General features: G+C 39.6%; 1 protein-coding gene and 1 long non-coding RNA gene across 3 annotated transcripts in view; one reads left to right on the top strand and one right to left on the bottom strand.

The window, feature by feature from the left end:
• Nucleotides 1-6,754, bottom strand: part of LOC133541805 (methyltransferase-like protein 22) — a 29,629-nt gene extending 22,875 nt beyond the window's left edge. The window contains exons 1-2 of one of the 2 annotated variants that reach the window (XM_061885407.1): nt 6,532-6,754; nt 801-963 (exon numbers count right to left, since the gene is read on the bottom strand). In XM_061885407.1, coding sequence (XP_061741391.1) covers nt 801-906 — 106 coding nt within the window. In that variant the 5' untranslated portion in view covers nt 907-963; nt 6,532-6,754. Of the gene's footprint in view, nt 1-800; nt 964-4,880; nt 4,990-6,531 lie in introns of those variants that run through there. The other variant, XM_061885408.1, reaches the window with a different exon arrangement.
• LOC133541085 (uncharacterized) overlaps nt 1-21,248 on the top strand; it is a 48,671-nt gene that overhangs the window by 26,074 nt on the left and 1,349 nt on the right. The window lies entirely within an intron of this gene.

Genomic DNA, 21,248 nt, shown 5'->3' with positions numbered 1-21,248 from the left:
TAAAACACTAGCAACACAATAGGCAGATAAGGGATTTCCCAGAATTATCCTAGTAAATGTGTCTAAAAACATCTGAATCGCTCTCACTTGCCCTCGACCTTTTTTTTCTTTTTTTTTTCTAGGCCTTCACTCTAAATTTCCTCATCCACGAATCTTTCATCCTCGCTCAAATTAATGGGGAAATTGTCGCTTTCTCGGTCCGAATAGCTCTTGCTGCTGGAGGCTCACATAAACAATGTGAGGATGTGAGGAGCCCTCACACCGGTGACGTCATCGCGCACATACTTCCGGTAAAGGCAAGGCTTTTTTATTAGCGACCAAAAGTTGCGAACTTTATCGTCGATGTTCTCTACTAAATCCTTTCAGCAAAAATATGGCAATATCGCGAAATGATCAAGTATGACACATAGAATGGACCAGCTATCCCCGTTTAAACAAGAAAATCTCATTTCAGTAGGCCTTTAACACTAATTTCTGCATCTGTTGGCAGAATATGTTGCCTCCTATTAGCAAAATATATATACATTTTCCCGTTTTTTTTAATTGATGCTGCTAAATAAGCAGCTGGTGTAACTCTGCTGGAGTTCTACCTAAAAATAGATCCAGTCCACTAAATATACTACCAATGTTACCCTGTTTGGAGTTCCAGTACAGAATTACAAACTATTTGTGATAAACAGGTGTGTGCTTGCAGAGAGTCACGACACATGGCAGCAACAAAAAAAAGTGTTCAGAATCCAATTTGAACAATTTATAGCATTCCACACATTTTATAGTCATATATACTGTACACAACCTACCAGGCTGTCCAACCCTGTTGAGGCGCGTCATGAGGTGACGTGTGTTGGGACAAAGCATGTGAACATCTGACAGCACACTATCATGATTAAAGATGATCTGGTCCATGGCTGATCAATCATGGTCTTCAACAGTAAAATTTCAGTCTTCAGTCAGTAGTAATATCTGAGGATACAGAGAGTCAACAAGGATTTAGGTGCAATGCAAGTAATTGAAATTAAAATAAATGTTGACAGCTATGACATAAGATCCTAATTACTTTAAAAATATTATTTATTTTGGTCTCAATGGGTTTACCCCTTGAACACAGCACATACAGTCTCGATCAAAAGTTTTCATACACTTGTAAAGAACATTATGTCATGGCTGTCTTGAGTTGCCAATAATTTATACAACTCTTATTTTTTTGTGATAGAGTGATTGGAGCACATACTTGTTGGTCACAAAAAACATTCATTAAGTTTGGTTCTTTTATTAATTTGTTATGGGTCTACTGAAAATGTGAGAAAATCTGCTGGGTCAAAAGTATACATACAGCAATGTTAATATTTGGTTACATGTCCATGTTTCACTGAAATAAGGCGCTTTTGTTAGCCATCCACAAGCTTCTGGCAAGCTTCTACTTTAATTTTTGACCACTCCTCTTAACAGAATTGGTGCAGTCCAGCTAAATGGGTTAGTTTTCTGACATGGACTTGTTTCTTCAGCATTGTCCATATGTTTAAGTCAGGACTTTGAGAAGGTCATTCTAAAACCTAAGTTCTTGCCTGATTTAGCCATTCATTTACCACTTGTGATGTGTGTTTGGGGTCATTGTCCAGTTGGAACACCCAACTGCGCCCAAAACCCAACATCTGCTGATGATTTTAGGTTGTCCTGAAGAATTTGGAGGTAATCCTCCTTTTTTATTGTCTCATTTACTTACTGGAAAGCACCAGTTCCATTGGCAGCAAAACAGGCACAGAGCATAATACTACCACCACCATGCTTTACGGTAGGACTGGTGTTCCTGGGATTAAAAGCCTCACCTTTTCTCCTCCACATATATTGCTGGGTATTGTGGCCAAACAGCTCAATTTGTGTTTCATTTGACCACTGAACCTACCTCTAGAAGGTCTTATCTTTGTCCATGTGATGTCAGATGAAACCAAAATTGAGTTGGTGGTGGTAGTATTATGCTCTGTGCCTGTTTTGCTGCCAATGGAACTGGTGCTTTCCAGTGAGTAAATGAGACAATAAAAAAGGAGGATTACCTCCAAATTCTTCAGGACAACCTAAAATCATCAGCCCAGAGGTTGGGTCTTGGGCGCAGTTGGGTGTTCCAACAGGACAATGACCCCAAACACACGTCAAAAGTTGTAAAGGAATGGCTAAATCAGGCTAGAAGTAAGGTTTTGGAATGGCATACTTGCCAACCCTCCCGAATTTTCCGGGAGACTCCCGAATTTCAGTGCCTCACCCGAAAATCTCCCTCGACAACCATTCTCCCAAATTCCTCCCGATTTCCAGCCGGACCTGAGTGAGGACAGCCTGTCGTCATGTCCACTTTTCCTCCATATAAACATCGTGCCGGCATACTTGCCAACCCTCCCGGATTTCAGTGCCCCTCTCGAAAATTTCCCGGGGCAACCATTCTCCCGAATTTCTACCGATTTTCACCCGGACAACAATATAGAGGGCGTGTCGTGACGGCACTGCCTTTTGCGTTCTCTACGACCTGTCGTCGCGTTTGCTTTTTCTCCATACAAACAGCGTGCCGGCCCAGTCACATGTTGTATGCGGCTTCTACAGACACACACAAGTGAATACAACGCATACTTGGTGAACAGCCATACAGGTCACACTGAGGGTGGCCGTATAAAGAACGTTAACACTGTTACAAATATGCGCCACACTGTGAACCCACACCAAACAAGAATGACAAACAAAATTCGGGAGAACATCCGAACCGTAACACAACATAAACACAACAGAACAAATACCCAGAATCCCTTGCAGCCCTAACTCTGATACAATATACAACCCCGCTACCACCAAACCCCGCCCACCTTAACTCCGCCCCCCCACATCTCCCGAATTCAGAGGTCTCAAGGTTGGCAAGTATGTAGAATGGCCTTCCCAAAGTCCTGACCTACATGTGTGGACAATGCTGAAGAAATAAGTCAATGTCAGAAAACTAACACATTTTGCTGGACTGCACCAATTCTGTCAAGAGGAGCGGTCAAAAATTCAACCAGAAGGTTGCCAGAAGCTTGTGGATGGCTACCAAAATTGCCTTATTGTAGTGAAACTTACCTAGGGACATGTAACCAATACTACTCAGGTGCCTAGTGGTTAGAGCAGGGGTGTCAAACGTACGGCCTGCGGGTTGGATCAGGCTCGCGAACAGGTTTTATCAGGGCCGCGGGAGGAGTTTGCTCAGTATAAAAATGAGCCCGAATTTTTTAATGAAAGAAACTGCTGTTCTAAATGTGTCCACTAGATGTTGCAATAGCAATTCTTTGTTTCTTTGAAGATTATGCTACATATGTAAAAAAAATAAAAAAATAAATCACATTAGTGTACCGGTCGAGGAAAATGAGAAAACTAAAAATAACGTCCTGTAATTTAATTTTTATTTATTTTTATATCTTCATAAATTGAAAATTAACACCAATGTGCTCACTGATGAGCATTATCACATAATTTATTCAGAAGGTATAAATAACGACAAATAAAAAGTAGAATACTATCAACCGCAACATGTAAGTGTAAAAAAAAAAAACACATAATGATTTTTACATTTTCAGAATGTGCTTGTTCTATTTTTAAACAAACAAAAAAAAAACAATCTGAAGTTGTCTTTATTTTTAAATTATCGTGCTGTGATTTTACCAGTCCGGCCCACTTGGGTGTGGATTTTTCTCCATGTGGCCCCCGATCTAAAATGAGTTTGACACCCCTGGGTTGGAGTGTCCGCCCTGAGATCGGTAGGTTGTGAGTTCAATCCCCGCCTGAGTCATAAAAATGGGACCCATTACCTCCCTACAGTCATGTATAGATGTATATCATTCTGGAATATATTGCCATCACACATTAATCTCTCACAAAGTAAATTGTCATTCAAGAAAGCTTTGAAGATACACTTGTTGCAGCTGCTCACATGACGTGAAATTTTAATACTGGTTTTAACTAACTTTTCTATCTCATGTTGTATTTTTCCATTGTATAATGTTTGGCAATGCATGTATTCTTTGTATTTTAATTTTGTATGCTCTTATATGGACCCCAGGAAGACTAGCAGTCGCTTTGCCGTCAGCTAATGGGATCTTCAATAAACAATTCAATTCCCTGCTTGACACTCAGCATCAAGGGTTAAAATTGGGGGTTAAATCACCAAAAATGATTCCCGGGTGCGGCCACTGCTGCTGCTCACTGCTCCCCTCACCTCTCAGGGGGGGCGATCAAGGGTGATGGGTCAAATGCAGAGAATAATTTCACCACACCTAGTGTGTGTGTGACAATCATTGGGACTTTAACTTTTTATTAACATTGCTGTATTTATACTTTTGACCCAGCAGATTTGGTCACATTTTCAGCAGACCCATAATAAATTCATAATAGAACCAAACTACATGAACATTTTTTTGTGACCAACAAGAATGTGCTCCAATTACTATCACAAAAAAAAAATAAGTTATAGAAATTATTGGAAAGTGAAGACAGCGATGACGTTATGTTCTTTACAAGTGTATGTAAACTATTGACCACGACTGTAAGTGAACGCACTTAAAATGCGACGTTAACTATGGGAACGTGTGAACTGAGACGCAGATCAATTTCCCAGCATTTCAATCACAATGATAAAGTAGTTATAAGTTATTATTACCGTTCATATCTAACAAATGCCAAATAAAAACCTTGTGACGTCTGGTTTCAAATGAGTGCTGATGAAATGTATATTGATATATTGAAGTTCTTTACATATACATATACGCCACATAAGGAGCATATTACAAACAGCATATATTAAGTTGTTTAAAATGGGGGTTATTATGTCAAAAAGTAGCATTTTAAGGTCTAAAAAGGTGAAGAATTCTGACCTGAGAGAAGCTCAAAGCAGGCGACACACACCCCCTTGACGGTCATTTTTATTGGTGCACCGTCGTAACTCCTCCGGGTTAATCAAGACCATTTTTAGGTTCCGGCTTCTTCTTCATTGGAGTCTTATGGCAGTTTGTGGTCTTGTTTGCTGCATCACCGCCTCTCACAGACACTTTCCAAACGTGGCTTGTCACTTTAATTGTATCGTGTTTTTTTTCTCGGGAACATTTAACAAAGTTGATTTTATTTTTTATTAAAACACCAAATTAAATCCAGTCCACGACCAGTCCATCGAACCGTGACATATTCTAAAAAAATAAAAATAAACAAGAAAAAAACAGCAACAACAGTAGCAAAAAGAAAAATAACAGAAAACGTAAAAATTTAACTAGAGGGCAACGTTTACATTGGAAATAACGAACATGTTCCACTAAAAAGACCCACAGCCGCTGGTTAGCCTGTTGAACAACTGACTGATGCAATGCTGCCATCAAGTGGTTAAAAGCTGCATTTCAACTAGGCGTTTTTTTTTTATTGATTGATTGATTGATTAAAACTTTTATTAGTAGATTGGACAGTACAGTACACAGTCCGTACATTTGACCACTAAATGGTAACGCCCAAATAAGTTTTTCAACATGAAAATGTCAAATATTTATTAATAAATAATAAATGGGTTGTACTTGTATAGCGCTTTTCTACCTTCAAGGTACTCAAAGCGCTTTGACACTATTTCCACATTTACCCATTGACACACACATTCCCACACTGATGGAGGGAGCTGCCATGCAAGGTGCTAACCAGCACCCATCAGGAGCAAGGGTGAAGTGTCTTGCTCAGGACACAACGGACGTGACGAGGTGGGTACTAGGTGGGGATTGAACCAGGGACCCTCGGGTTGCGCACGGCCACTCTTCCACTGCTCCACAAGCATCATTGGACTACACCAGGGGTCGGCAACCCACAATGTTGAAAGAGCCATATTGGACCAAAAATACACCCAAAAAATTGTGTCTGGAGCCACAAAAAAATTAAAAGCCTTATGTAAGTGTTACGATGGAGGCAAAACATGATGTAAGTGTCCATATTGGCTATAATAGGCTACTATCAAAATGACTGTCGCAGGCTGACGCAAATCTTCATTGACAGAAATGTTGAAATGTTAAATTTATTCTTCACATTTTTACAACATTGGAAACTTTAGTAAAACAGAGAATACATAGAAGGTTAGATAACTCCTGGAAATGGCGGTCTTAAAATGGCCAAAGGTATAGATGTGTGTGTCCAAGTTTATGGAAACGGCAGGCTGTCTTCTTCTAATGGATTTAAAACAAACTTTGCAAGCTAGGTAATATTTGCTGTGGTCTGGAACAACATGGCACACACACAAACACAACTGTCAGAAATGCAACCAATATTGCATACAGATAATGTGTCATGAGACATGCAAATTCAAATGAAATAGACAGAAGACATAAGTAAAGGAAATTCAATGAGCTCGAATATACTTACAATCGAGGCATAATGATGCAATATGTACACACGGCTAGCCTAAATAGCATGTTAGCATCGATTAGCTTGCAGTCATGCACTGACCAAATATGTCCGATTATAGCACTCCAACAAGTCAATAACATCAACAAAGCTCACCTTTGTGAATTCACGCACAGCATGAAACGTTTGGTGGATAAAATGAGACAAAGAAGGAGTGGCATAAAATACGCCTTTCTGTGGCAGCATCGGAAAAAGTTGTACATGTAAACAAACCATGGTTAGTTCAAGGCCCGCAAAATTGGTAGGCACTGACCAAATATACCTGTTTATCACTCCAACAAGTCAATAACGTCAACAAAGCTCACCTGTGTGAATTCATGCACAGCATAACATGTTTGGTGTAGAAAATGAGACAAAGAAGGAGTGGCATAAATTGCGTCTTTCTGTGGCAGCATCGGAGAAAGTTGTACATTGTAAACAAACTATGGTAGTTTAAAGACCGCAAAATTAGTAGGACAAAAGGGCACTTACCAAATACTCTCATCAGTGAAGCAAGTTTAATGCAAACGGGGATTTCTAACAATTAGGAATATTTGTGTCATGTTTGTCCTCCTACAGAAACCATATTGAAACAAAAAATATATATTTTACCTCATATTTTTCCATTTTCATAAATTTTTGAAAAACCTCCATGGAGGCGCGAGTTGCTGACCCCCGGAGTATACAGTACTGTAACTGGACACAATGGGAGAATATTCATATTGGCTTTAACAAAACACATCATAATGTTATTTTTTCTTTAGCCCTGCATCTTCTGTAGGTCTGATTGCCATCGCTGCGTCATTTCACACAATGCTATGTTCCAGCAACGCAAGGGTCGGCAACCCGCGGCTCCGGAGTCGCATGCGGCTCTTTGATCACTCTGGTGTGGCTCATCTGTAAACTTTCCAACCTTCCCGAATTTACCGGGAGATTTCTGACCTTAGTGCTTTTCCCTAAAATTGTCTGAGGTTTGCATACTGTGATTTTCACTCGGACAGCAACATTGAGGGCGGGCCGTGATGGCAATACCCATAACATCTTCAAATGCATGTAGTTGCGCCCGCTGTTACACAACACTATGTGCGTGCCGGCTGGTCGTGTTTTGTGTGAAACCTCTCTTACAATCCTCAAGTGATTGCAAGGCATAGTTGTTCAACAGCCATACAGGTTACGCTGAAGGTTGTGATATAAACAACTTTAACACTCTTACTAATATGCGCCACACTGTGAAACCACACCAAATAAGAATGACAAACACATTTCGGGAAAACATACATACTGTAGCACAACATAATACCCAGAATCCCATGCAACCCTGACTCTTCCAGGCTACATCATACACCCTGCCCACCTCAACCGACGCAGGAGGGGATGGGAGGGGGGGAGGGTGCTAGTGGGGTGTATAATGTAGCCTGGGTTGCATGGGATTCTGGGTATTTGTTATGCTGTATATATGTTGTGTTACAGTGCGGAGTTTTCCCAAACATGTATTTGTCATTTTTGTTTGGTGTGGGTTCACAGTGTGGCGCATATTAGTAAGAGTGTTAAAGTTGTTTAAATTGGCACCCTCAGTGTGACCTGTATGGCTGTTGAACAAGAATGCCTTGCAGTCGCATGTGTGCGTCTGCAGGGCCACATACAACACGTGACCTGACTGGTAAGCTGTTTGTACAATTTGTGGAGGGCATTAAAGACAGTGCCATCGTAGCACGCCCTTATATTCGTTGGATGGGTTTTACTCAGCAAACGTCCGCTGGAACAGTCACTCTGTAACCCGCGAGTCTCCCGGACAATTCGGGAGGATTTGTATGCGTGATGCTAATAAGAGGCATTCACATAATACTCACTGGCCGCACTAACATCAAATCTTCAAATATAATTGCGGGCCGCGTGTCTAAAACCCTTGGTTTATATATAGCACAAAGCAAAAAAAAACAACTCTTCATACAGTGTTATTTCATTATAAATTCCAAGAGTCATGTGGCTCCCATCATTTTGTGAAATGGGTCGAAATGGCTCTTTGAGTGGTAAAGGTTGCCCACCCCTGACTTATTTAAACACAATGTTACTGTTCAAACTGTGTCTGATGTTACACTGGCCAAACATATTCAATATACGTGTTAAATAAAACCTCTGTCTTGTTTCTTTATGAATACTTAGGGCTACTTTGCTACTGTATTTTAATAGTTGTCATTATGGTGGTACTTGGAGAGCCAAGTGCTTTCTGAAGTGCTACTTGGTGAAAACAAGTTTGAGAACTACTAGGGATGTGAATAGTTGGGAACCACAAGATTCGATTCGATTCATTATTTATTCAAAACGATTCTGTGATTTATTTTTTTTAAATAACTTTGGCTGCCAGATCTATGATTAACTACATTCCTTCATGAAATAGACAAAACAGCTGTGATAGATGTCTCGCTTTACTTAAAAGAAAAATGGTTTTGTTTATTAAAATTCTGTCTGCCTCACAATACGAAGTTCCTGCAGTCCTGGGTTCAAATCCAGGCTCGGGATCTTTCTGTGTTCCCTCTGGGTACTACGGCTTCCTCCCACCTCCAAAGACATGCACCTGGGGATAGGTTGATAGGCAACACTAAATTGGCCCTAGTGTGTGAATGTGAGTGTGAATGCTGTCTGTCTATCTGTGTTGGCCCTGCGATGAGGTGGCGACTTGTCCAGGGTGTACCCTGCCTTCCGCTCGATTGTAGCTGAGATAGGCGCCAGCGCCCCCCGCGACCCCGAAAAGGAATAAGCGGTAGAAAATGGATGGATGGATGACTAAACATTTACTAAAGTGGCTTTAAAGGACAGATTTTTTACAAAAACTTATTACACAAATAAAAAAAAATTTTTGATTTAAAAAAAAATTAAATTAAGAATCGTTACAAAAAAAGAATTGGATTCATTTGAAAATCTGTATTTTTTTAACACCCGTAATATTTATGTAAAGCGACAGTTCTTTTAGAGTTATTTGCCATGAGGCACCACGATCAATCAATCAATCAAAGTTTATTCATATAGCCCTAAATCACATGTGTCTCAAAGGGCTGCACAAGCCAAAACGACATCCTTGGCTCAGATTCCCACATCAGGGCAAGAAAAAACTCAACCTAATGTGATACAAAGAGAAACCTTGGAAGGGACTGCAGATGTGGGGTCAAAACCCAAAACCAGTTGGCACGTTGTGTAATTCGTAAATAAAAATGATTTGCAAATACTTTTTAACTTATATTCAATTGAATAGACTGCAAAGACAAGATATTTAATGTTCGAACTGAGAAACTTAATTTTTCTTTGCAAATAATCATGAACTTAGAATGTAATGGCAACAACGCATTACAAAAAAGTTGGCCGAGTGACATATTCACCACTGTGTTACATGGCCTTTCCTTTTAACAACACACAGTAAACGTTTGGGATAAAATTTTTTAAGCTTTGAAAGTGGAATTCTTTCTCATTCTCGCTTGATGTACAGCTTAAGTTGTTCAACAGTCCGGGGTATCTGTTGTGGTATTTTAGGCTTCATAGTGCGCCACACATTTTCAATCGGAGACAGGTCTGGACTACAGGCAGGCCAGTCTACTACCCGCACTCATTTACTATGAAGCCATGCTGTTGTAACACGTGGCTTGGCATTGTCTTGCTGAAATAAGCAGGGGCGTCCATGAAAAAGATGTTGCTTGGATGGCAACATATGTTGCTCCAAAACCTGTATGTCCCTTTCAGCATTAATGGTGCCTTCACAGATGTGTAAGTTATCCATGCCTTGGGCACTAATACACCCCCATACCATCACAGACGCTGGCTTTTCAACTTTGCGCCTATAACAAACCAAATGGTTCTTTTCCTCTCTGTTCCAGAGGACACAACGTCCACAGTTTCCCAAAAACAATTTGAAATGAGGGCTTCACGGTGGCAGAGGGGTTAGTGCGTCTGCCTCACAATACAAAGTTCCTGCAGTCCTGGGTTCAAATCCAGGCTCGGGATCTTTCTGTGTGGAGTTTGCATGTTCTCCCCGTGAATGCGTGGGTTCCCTCCGGGTACTCCGGCTTCCTCCCACTTCCAAAAACATGCACCTGGGGATAGGTTGATTGGCAACACTAAATTGGCCCTAGTGTGTGAATGTGAGTGTGAATGTTGTCTGTCTATCTGTGTTGGCCCTGTGATGAGGTGGCGACTTGTCCAGGGTGTACCCCGCCTTCCGCCCGATTGTAGCTGAGATAGGCGCCAGCGCCCCCCGCGACCCCAAAGGGAATAAGCGGTAGTAAATGGATGGATGGATGGATGGAATTTGAAATGAGAACACTTTTCCACTTTCCATCAGTCCATCTTAGATGACCTCGGGCCCAGCGTTTCTGGGTGTTGTTGATAAATGGATTTTGCTTTGTGAAGTGAATTATATTTATATAGCGCTTTTCTCTAGTGACTTAAAGCGCTTTACATAGTGAAACCCAATATCTAAGTTACATTTAAACCAGTGTGGGTGGCACTGGGAGCAGGTGGGTAAAGTGTCTTGCCCAAGGACACAATGGCAGTAACTAGGATGGCGGAAGCGGGAATCGAACCAGCAACCCTCAAGGTGCTGGCACGGCCACTCTACTAACCGAGCTGTGCTGCCTCTTTGCTTTGCATAGTAGAGTTTTAACTTGCACTTACAAATCGAACTGTAGTTACTGACAGTGGTTTTCTGAAGTGTTACTGAGCCCATGTGGTGATATCCTTCACACGCGGATGTCACTTTTAGATGGAGTAACGCATGAGGGATCGGATTTCAACACCTCCGAATTTGGTCATTAGAGCGTCAACCCAGATGCACGTTACAATCAAACAGCTGGTGTGCAATAAGTGCAATATTTACAGTACACACACTTTGTGGGGCTCAGCAGAAGACAAGACTAACACATTTAGCTCAATGGCACAGACTACTTCCTGACTATGGCAACACACAGAGGACAAACTGAAATGAAATGAGTAAAGGCAAACATGGCTTAGTGTAAGAAATAACTGGACAGCACAATTGTCACCATCAGATCAGTGTTAAATGTATTTTTTATTTATTTCATTATTAAACAAACATTTATTATCACATGAAAACACAGAAAAGTACTGAATAGTGGTATGGATGCCCATCCTTACTAAGAAGTCACATGACATATTGGTCACGTATATTGTGCTCACCCTTTTTTGACATGTCGACTCATTTGGAGAGGACAATGCAATGACATGGTTATACAAGCTGTACAATGACTACTATACATTTTATCAAAATGTATTTCAGTTGGTAAAAACAAGACACCATCAAAAAAATCTGGGGTGTGTACTCACTTCTGACGTACTTCATGTTAGGTCAGGGACAAACATTGAAGCTCCATAGCAGGCAAAGCCTTCCTTGGATTAAAAAAAAAAGGACTTATGAGTAAAATAAATTAAAACGGGGCCACATTTTTTTGTGGAACTGATCAGGTCGGGTCTCTCGGAGATGACTAAAGTTGCATGGATGGCGACAAAAGACGCGATATTTCCCAGATAACCATGGCAACAGTACACTGGGCCTATTGTCTTCAAAACATCATTGAATTCTGAAGTTTTACCCTGCTAACACCAAAATAACCATCATTCCGTGCGCTGTTAACCACAAAATATTCCTCATTTTATCCTCCTTAAAACACTAGTGTTTTTGTTTTAAAACAGTGGTTCTTAACCTTGTTGGAGGTACCGAACCCCATCAGTTTCATATGCGCATTCACCGAACCCTTGTTTAGTGAAAAATATTTTTTTTGTTGTTGAAATTCAAGACAAAGTGCATGAACATCACCTTGTTCAAAGAACAAAACCAACACAGTGCATGAACTCAACAAATGACACACTGGCAAATCAGATGGAAAATTAGAAGGAATATTGTTTGGGGGTATCCATTATACGCCAATAGGGAGAAGTTTTTATTTACACGATGAGTCGAGTGTGTCTTGACCTCCGTGATGGAGGCTCCGCCGAACCTCTGAGGCCGACTCACCGAACCCCTAGGGTTCGATCGAACCCAGATTAAGAACCACTGTTTTAAAACATAGAAATACTCAAAGTTAAAGTAAGCCCTGAAGGTTTGGATTTACATAGCAGAAATGTGAAGACTACAAGTCATGCATGCTCAATCTTTGCCATGTCTCCCGTCCAAAGGCAAAACCCAGTAACTAAATTTTGGTCAAAACTGATCTAATAATAATTTTGGAGTTCCTAGGTGATATGCTTTACATTAGTGTATGGGATATTGTTATTTGTTCCGTAAGTAAGCTGTTACGCGCATAGCAGGACCTAGCAACTACCACAAAACCGCGTAGATACAACAGAAAAACCTAGTATCTCAAGGGATCAATCGGAGCTTCTTTGTCAGTCGCCTTATTGTCTTTAATGAGACATTTGCACGAATGGGGGCCGACGGTCAACCTGATTATGTGATATTATGGCACGAGGGGATATTTGGAAGATTGGCCCAGGACGTTGCAAGCACCTTCATTCAATGTATTGTTCTTGATTCTTCCCCTTGCATACTTTTTTGGGCAGATAACTGTGGAGGTCAAAATAAAAACTGGACGCTGTACACGGCTCTTACCCAATGTGCAAACGCAGAATGGGGCCCACCCGAGATTGTGATAAAATATCTGGAGAAAGGGCAGACGTTCATGAGAGCAGATTCAATCCATGGCTCGATCGGCAAGAAAATGAAAGCTCAAGAAAACATCTATACGTTTCATGACTTTGTAGATCTTTGTAAGACAGCATCAAGATAGATTGGTTTTCCTTTGTTTTCCCCAAATCAGCTAGAAGTGAGTTACTATGTTTTGCTGTTGGACGGGAGATGTTGTGTCATACTCGTGCATTAGTGGAATAATTCAGATGGATTGGAGTAAGGCAGGCAGGTGTTGGTCCGGAACTCATCCCTACACTTATAGTCGTGGAAACTTATAAAAAACATAATGTCATGGCTGTCTTGGGTTTCCAATAATTGCTACAACTCTTATTTTTTTGTGATAGAATGATTGGAGCACATACTTGTTGGTCACAAAAAACATTCATGAAGTTTGGTTCTTTTATGAATTTATTATGGGTCTACTGTGAGCTAAATGTGACCAAATCTGCTGGGTCAAAAGTATACATACAGCAATTTTAATATTTGGTTACATGTCCCTTGGCAAGTTTCACTGCAATAAGGCGCTTTTGGTAGCCATCCACAAGCTTCTGGTTGAATTTTTGAACACTTCTATTGCCAAAATCAGTGCAGTTCAGCTAAATTTGGTGGTTTTCTGACACGGACTTGTTTCTTCAGCATTGTCCACATGCTTAAGTCAGGTCTTTGGGAAGGCCATTCTAAAACCTTAATTGTAGCCTGATTTAGCCATTCCTTTAACCACTTTTGACGTGTGTTTGGGGTCATTGACCCACTGTGCCCAAGACCCAACCCTTGGGCTTATGACTTTAGATTGTCCTGAAGAATTTGGAGGCAATCTTCCTTTTCATTGTCCCATTTACTCTCTGTAAAGCACCAGTTCCATTGGCAACAAAACAGGCCAGAGCATAATACTACAACCACCATGCTAGACAGTAGGGATGGTGTTTCTGGGAGTAAAGGCCTCACCTTTTCTCCTCCAAACATATTGCTGGGTATTGTGGCCAAACAGCTCAATTTTTGTTTCATCTGACATTACATGGACCAAGATAAGACCTTCTGGAGGAAAGTTCAGATTTTTTTTTGTGTGACCAACAAGTACAGTATGTGCTCCAATCACTCTATCACAAAAAATAAGAGTTGGAGAAATGATTCCAAACTCAAAACAGGCATGACATTATGTTATTTACAAGTGTATGTAAACTTTTGACCACGACTGTCTATCAAGAGTACAGACAGGTCAGGGGTGGTTCAAGCGTCAATGGTTAAGGCCCTTTTTTTTGTTTCGTGCCCTGTAAAGTTGTTGAACAAAATGTGATCCTTCATCCTTAAACAAGGCAAAGTTTCTCTGAACCATTTCCTGCCTGACTCTCACGTGCCACAAAAGATATATATTTCCCTTCCCTGTTTCTAACTTCCCACGTGGACCATATCTAAAACTGATGTAGAAAAAAGTGCACCACTGTTAGGGATGGGTCCTGAATTTTTTTTGGCACTGTACTCGAATCCTGCCTGTATTATTGGGAACCAAAACGATTCATATTGCAATTTTTCCATGCCCAAAAAGCAAGCATAGCCTGATAGAAAGCGCTTGAAAGTACAGCAAGGCTTCATTTTTCAAAATGTGCTAGCTCAATGCTAATTTACATTGGATATGCCATACACATGCTACCGATTAGCGATTTTACATTGTAACCAAAACAACAACACTGGAGCCTAATACGACGTGAAAATAATATAATGAAAAGTTTAGCATATTTAGAAAACAAATTTAAAATAAAATGATCACTTTCTGTCTTTTGTTAAGCCCTACAAAGTGTGTATACTGTAAGTATCAAACTTGTTTTACCAAGTACCACCTCAGACAACACGTGGCAAGTACCTGTTCTGATCCGTCGCCCGGATCATGTTTTGTCATTTTCTGTTAGTTTTGGACTCCCTTAATTCCTGTTTGTGCACCTCTGGGTTTGTTTTAGTTTCCATAGGGATAAATTGGGTTCACCTGCCTCTGGTTAGTGGTTGACAACAGGTGAGCGTGCCGACCACTAACAAGAGGTAGGTGAACCCAATTAATCCCCATGGAAACTAAAACAAACCCAGAGGTGCACAAACAGGAACTAAGGGAGTCCAAAAATGACAAAACATGATCCGGGCCACAGATCATGACAGTACCACCATAATGACCGACATTAAAATACAGTAGCTAAATAGGCCGAAATATTCATTAAAAACAACACAGAGGTTTTTATTTAACAAGTATATTGAATATTTGTGTCCACTGTAACAAAGTTTGAACAGTAACACATTGTTTGAATATTTAATTAAGTGATTATTTAGCGTACTACGAGATAGAACCCGCGTTGTACAAGCTTCACGTTGACTACTCTACATTTGTAATCAAAAAAATATAAATACAATTAACCAGCTGGTGTGCAATAAGTGCAGTACTTACAGTATAAACACTTTGTAGGGCTTAACAAAAGACATATATGATCATACAGTGATAATTTTATTTTTAATTTAAGTTTTCTAAATATATAAAAGCATTCATCAGATTATTTTCATGTCGTATTAGGCTCCAGTGTTGTTGTTTTAACGGTTGAGCTTTTATCCAATCAGAGTTGCCAGGGCTGTGTGAAATCAGTCCAGTTGACAGTTGCAATAGCCAATCAGATCACGAGTTGTTGGCGGTTGGCCTCTTAGGTTTCCATCCCATGATTGGATACTCACTAGTGACTCACAGGGGAGTATCCAATCACAAGTTGTGAGTTGTGAGACCAGGAAGTGCTGTGCAGATCAACAGAGCCACACCGTAGCCACGCTCGGCTGGCAAAGAAATGTAATCATCCACTCGCTTTTTTAACCCACAATGGCTGAAGGAGAGTAAAACGTCGATGAGGTGGTGGATACATACTCGCATTTCCAAAATTTCTCTACCAACTATGAGCGGTGCTTCCGGCTTCCAATGGGTGCTGCAAATTTTTAGTTGAGATATTTGAAGTATTTTTTTTTTTTTAACTTTCAAATATTTACAGTTATTTTAACAGTAGAGATGTTTTTAATTGCTGATGCGGATTTGTATTTTAATTTAAATGCAGGCGTTTTGTACACTATTGAGTTGCTCCTATTCCTAGTAGTGGGCAAGTGTGTTTCTTTACAGTATTTCTCCAGCGGTGGTCATGTGGTGACATAAGTCATGGTATCACAAGAGGTAGTTATTAAAGTCGGACTAAGTAGAACATCACTGAAGGCCTAGGTGTGAAATGCACGGCCCGCCACTGAGATAAATTAATGCAGGGGTGTCAAACTCAATTTAGATCGGGGGCCACATGGAGAAAAATCTACTCCCAAGTGGGCCGGACTGGAAAAATCCCGGCACGATTACTTAAAAATAAAGACAACTTCAGATTGTTTTCTTTGTTTAAAAATAGAACAAGCACATTCTGAAAGTGTACAAATCTTAGTGTTTTCGGTTTTCTTTACACTTATATGTGGCGGTAAATAGTATTCTATATTTATTTGTAGTTATTGAAATTTTCTGAATAATTTATGTGATAATGTTGATCAGTCATATCTCATTGGTGTTCATTTTCAATCTGTCAAGATAAAAAAAAAATATCAAAATCAAATTACATGATGTTATTTATGTAGTTTGATCATTTTTCTCGACTGGTGAACTAACATCATATGGTTTGTTTTGTACATATGTAGCATCATCTCCAGAGATACAAAGAATTGCTATTGCGACATCTAGTGGACACATTTAGAACAGCTGTTTCTTTCATTCAAAAATTTCAAGTTGATTTTTATACTTAGCAAACTCTTCCCGCAGGCCGGATAAAACCTGTTCCGGCCCTCGGGCTGTACGTATGACAAAGACTACTTCCCGACCGCGGCAACACACTGTAGTCAAAACTCTACTGCCATCTCACGTCTTGGTACTGCCACTGCATACAAAGTTTATAATATAACACTTGCAAATGAGACTCATAAGTGTAAGAAAGCCAGCCCAGTTAACTTTACCAGCTCAGAGTTAAATATGAAATAAAAAAATATATATAGATATTTCCCAAACAATTATCATTTCATCATCACATGCAGGCACAAAAGTACCGAAAATTAGTAGCGGCATCGATCGGTTCAAATGTGAAAAGCTGTGTATTGGACAGTTGATCAAAAAATAAAAGTATGATTAAAGATTTCGTTAAAGATGCTATAAGCCAGGGATGTCAAACTGTTTTTTATTGAGGGCCACATGGCAGTTATGGCTGCCATCAGAGGGCCGTTTGAAACAGCGAATAATGTATGAATATGCCTATGGATTTCATTATTAATTTTATAAATTGTTTTAAGTAGACTGTCTAATTTTACAGTAAAAACTTTATATTTACAACATTTTACTGTAAAATATAGTGTTTTTTTAATTTATTTTTTATTTACAACATTTTACGGTAAATGGACAAAAAGTTCCACGGTTTTTTTGGGGGGGGGTGTGGGCTGGCAGCTTAGTTGCCCAAATTTTTGTGTTAAATTTACATCGGTTTTTAGAACATTGTATTGTTAATGGAAAAAAAGTACAAGTTTTATCTTTATTCTGGCAACTTAGTTGCCAGTTTTTCTACCATAAAAAAAAAAATGGACCGTCTTTCCAGTCACAGTCATACACCGTTAAAAACAACAACCGTAGATTTTACAGTCAAAAACTGTAAAAAATTTGACCGCAAAAAAATTGTATTTTTTATTTTATTTACAGTAATATGCTGTTAAGAACACCGTAAAATGTGTTGTCAATTTTATTAATTTGATGGGTATGTAGCTGTAAAATCCTAAGTCAAGCTGATATTTAAGTATTTATTTTTATTTAGACCAAAAATGTTTGGAAAGTATGCTAATATAATGTTATATTTGTTGCGATATTGGATACTTTTAAAGTTTAAAAGGTATGCAATTTCAAGCAGTACATATATTTTTTCTGTCAAATTGAAAAAAAAAAAATTACATTTAGCGAGAAAATATTGAATACTTTATACACACATATCATTTCCAGGTGTTTGTGGGCCAGATCTGGCCCCCGGGCCTTGAGTTTGACACCTGTGCTATAAGCAATCCAAAGTAGGTCAATATTTGGAGAAAAAACAACATATTAGTGATATCGGTTCAAATCAGTGTAATATCTAATGATATGTTTCATTAATAATCAATTGTACTTTAACAATTAATTGAATTCTATACTCTTCCTGGCCCCACAATGTTCTGCAACAGCACCACTGCCTGCTACTTGGGTTGCTGCGACGTCTGTCTTTCCACCAGCAGATATCCCAGGATGCATAGCTGCCCGAATCAGTGCCACAAAAAGAGGCGAGGAAATTTTGCCTGTTGCTGTATTTAAATCTAAATCCGCGCCACTCCTGCACCCGTCTGTCACTTATCTGGCCCATCCAGCGCTACTACCAAAAACGTAAAATGGACAATAGGAATGTGACCATTGCTGTTCTCTTTGTCTACCCTGGAATATAATTCACGCATTAATATTTTTAAGACACAATGTAGATGCATGGCTTTACATGGAGAAAAAAAAAACCTGTGAATTTAAACCAGGGGTGTCCAAACAACGGCCCGCCGGCGTCTTCAATTTGGCGAGTCAGCACAAGTTCAACAAGTAATCTGGCCAGGAAGGATGTTTGCATATTAAATTATAATATCTGACAATGCGATAGGTGCTTATTAGTCGACATTTTGTGGACAACTTGAGTGACTCAGGCCAGTGACCATAGAGTGTACTTTCATGACACTACATCCAAAGCATTTACTTCTATGACCCAATCCAAACAACCTTCCCTAGTCGTGGCGTAGAAAAAAAAATTAGTCACACATAACACAACCTGCTCACTGAACTGTGTGGATATTAGGGGTGTAACGGTACGTGTATTTGTATTGAACCGTTTCGGTACGGGGGTTTCGGTCTGGTTCGGAGGTGTATCGAACGAGTTTGCACACGGACATATGAAGTAGCGTACGCACGTTGTGTAAGCAATGCACCCTGAGGCACAACACATGGCATGCTAGCAACGACCGAGCTATGATAGACTGACCATACCTCCTCTTTTTAGCGGATATGTCCTCTTTTGCAGGGCTGTCCGGGTGGAGTTTCTTAAATGCCTCAAATGTCCGGCATTTTAAGTTAGGGTTGCGTGTATTTTCAATGTACGTTCAGGGTTAAGAAGGGGTTAAAAACAAAACATATTGTGCACACAGCAGCATTCGTGAGGGAGTGGCAGAGACAGAGAGAGCGAGAGAGTTATGATAAACGTGCATGCGTCGCCAGACTCTGCTTTTTACCCATAGATCTATCAGATTTTATTTTTTATTATCTATAGCAGGGGTGCCCACAGCTAATGTTTTAAAGGCCCACGGCACATTGTAAAAATACTACTAATATAAACAAAAAGATAACGAAAGTGAAATAAAAAAGCTTAAAGGCTAAATGTAATGTAGAAAAAGTTGCAATGTTGACTAATTAAAAAAAGATGCTTTTTTTTCCTTTCAATCTGTCATTGCTCAAAACATAATATTGACACACCACGGTGAGGGATGTCTTGTCTTGGGTTTTTCTGTCTTATGATTTTCATGTTTTAATTTGAAAAGTAACTCTCCTCTAGGTTCAGGTCACTTGCCCTTCCTTTTGTGTCATCAGTCTGAAGTCATCCCTGTTCTCTGATTGTTTCCAGCTGTTCCCTATTACTCTTCATGTGTTTTATAAGCTCACTCCTTCCTTTGTTCTGTGCCAGATTGTCTCGTTTATCCGTGCTCTCTAGCGTCCATGTCCTTGTCCATGCCTTGCCTTGTCTCGTGCTTATGTCCCTTGATCCTGAACCCCTTTGTGAATATTTTGAGTTTTCCTTTCTTCCTCCTCAGTAGAGTGATTTTGATTATTTCGTTATTCAGCCGCAGTGGTAAGTTTCATTCCATCTTTTCATTCATTGCTCAACTTTTTGAGTGACTATTTTTGTTAAAACTTTATTAGATTATGTAGTGTAGAAATTTTCATAGCTGTTGTTTTGGTCCTCCTGTTGGAGCGTTTTGTTGTTAAATACTTTTTATAGCATATACGGCGTCAATTATAGTTTGTGTTTGCTTTTGTGTTTTTCTCCGCTCGGAGTGATTTTCGGTTGTTCCTTCTTTTTGTTGTTCCGGGCGGTATAGCTCGGTTGGTAGAGCGGCCGTGCCAGCAACTTTAGGGTTGCAGGTTCGATCCCCGCTTCTGCCATCCTAGTCACTGCTGTTGTGTCCTTGGGCAAGACACTTTACCCACCTGCTCCCAGTGGCACCCACACTGTTTTAAATGTAAAAAAAAATTACATATTGGGTTTCACTATGTAAAAAGCGCTTTGTGTCACTTTGAGAAAAGCGCAATATAAATATACTTCATTTCACTTTTCTGGAACCTTTTCGGCGAGTAGTTTTTTGTGATTATAGATATTGTTATTTCTTGACTTCGGAGGTGAAAGGAAGTTGTCAAAATAAAAGCCTGTCCAAAGTCCCAACTCTGCATCTGAGTCCAATCCTTTTACCAAGCCTGACAAATATTGAATCGAAATCAATGTTATTATGAATGATTGACCTATCCAAGGTTCCCAATACTTCACATCAAATATTCCACTAAGAAAAATATTTTTGGTGGAACATTTTGCAAATTTGGTAAATAAATAACCCAAAAATTTATATTTTGTTGTTTTCTTACTGTATCGAAAATGAACCGAACAGTGACCTCTGAACCGAGGCACATACCGAACCAAAATTTTTGTGTACCGTTACACCCCTAGTGGATATTACAAAAAAAACAGCCAACCACCATAAAAAAAATCTAAAGTACACCCATTTAAATCTGTTGCAAGGCATGATGGAAAAAACGCAAAAAAACTCTCTTCACACTTTAGGCGCATTTTGGTGGCTTGATATTTCTAACTGATTACAAAACTTTGAGCAAGTAAACAAAGTAGGATTCAAACTTTTACATACTCTTAATATCCAATTATAGTAATTATTAATTATATATCCATTATAGCATTATAATATGTACACACGTATATATATTTATATGTATAGGCTATATTGGCCAAAATGTTTATCTAACCCAAAGCGGTCCCCCAGTCACAAAGTTTGGACA

The sequence above is a fragment of the Nerophis ophidion genome, linkage group LG23, assembly GCF_033978795.1.
Source record: "Nerophis ophidion isolate RoL-2023_Sa linkage group LG23, RoL_Noph_v1.0, whole genome shotgun sequence".
NCBI classification, from domain to species: Eukaryota; Metazoa; Chordata; class Actinopteri; order Syngnathiformes; family Syngnathidae; genus Nerophis; species Nerophis ophidion.
This window is presented reverse-complemented; position numbering and strand designations above follow the sequence as displayed.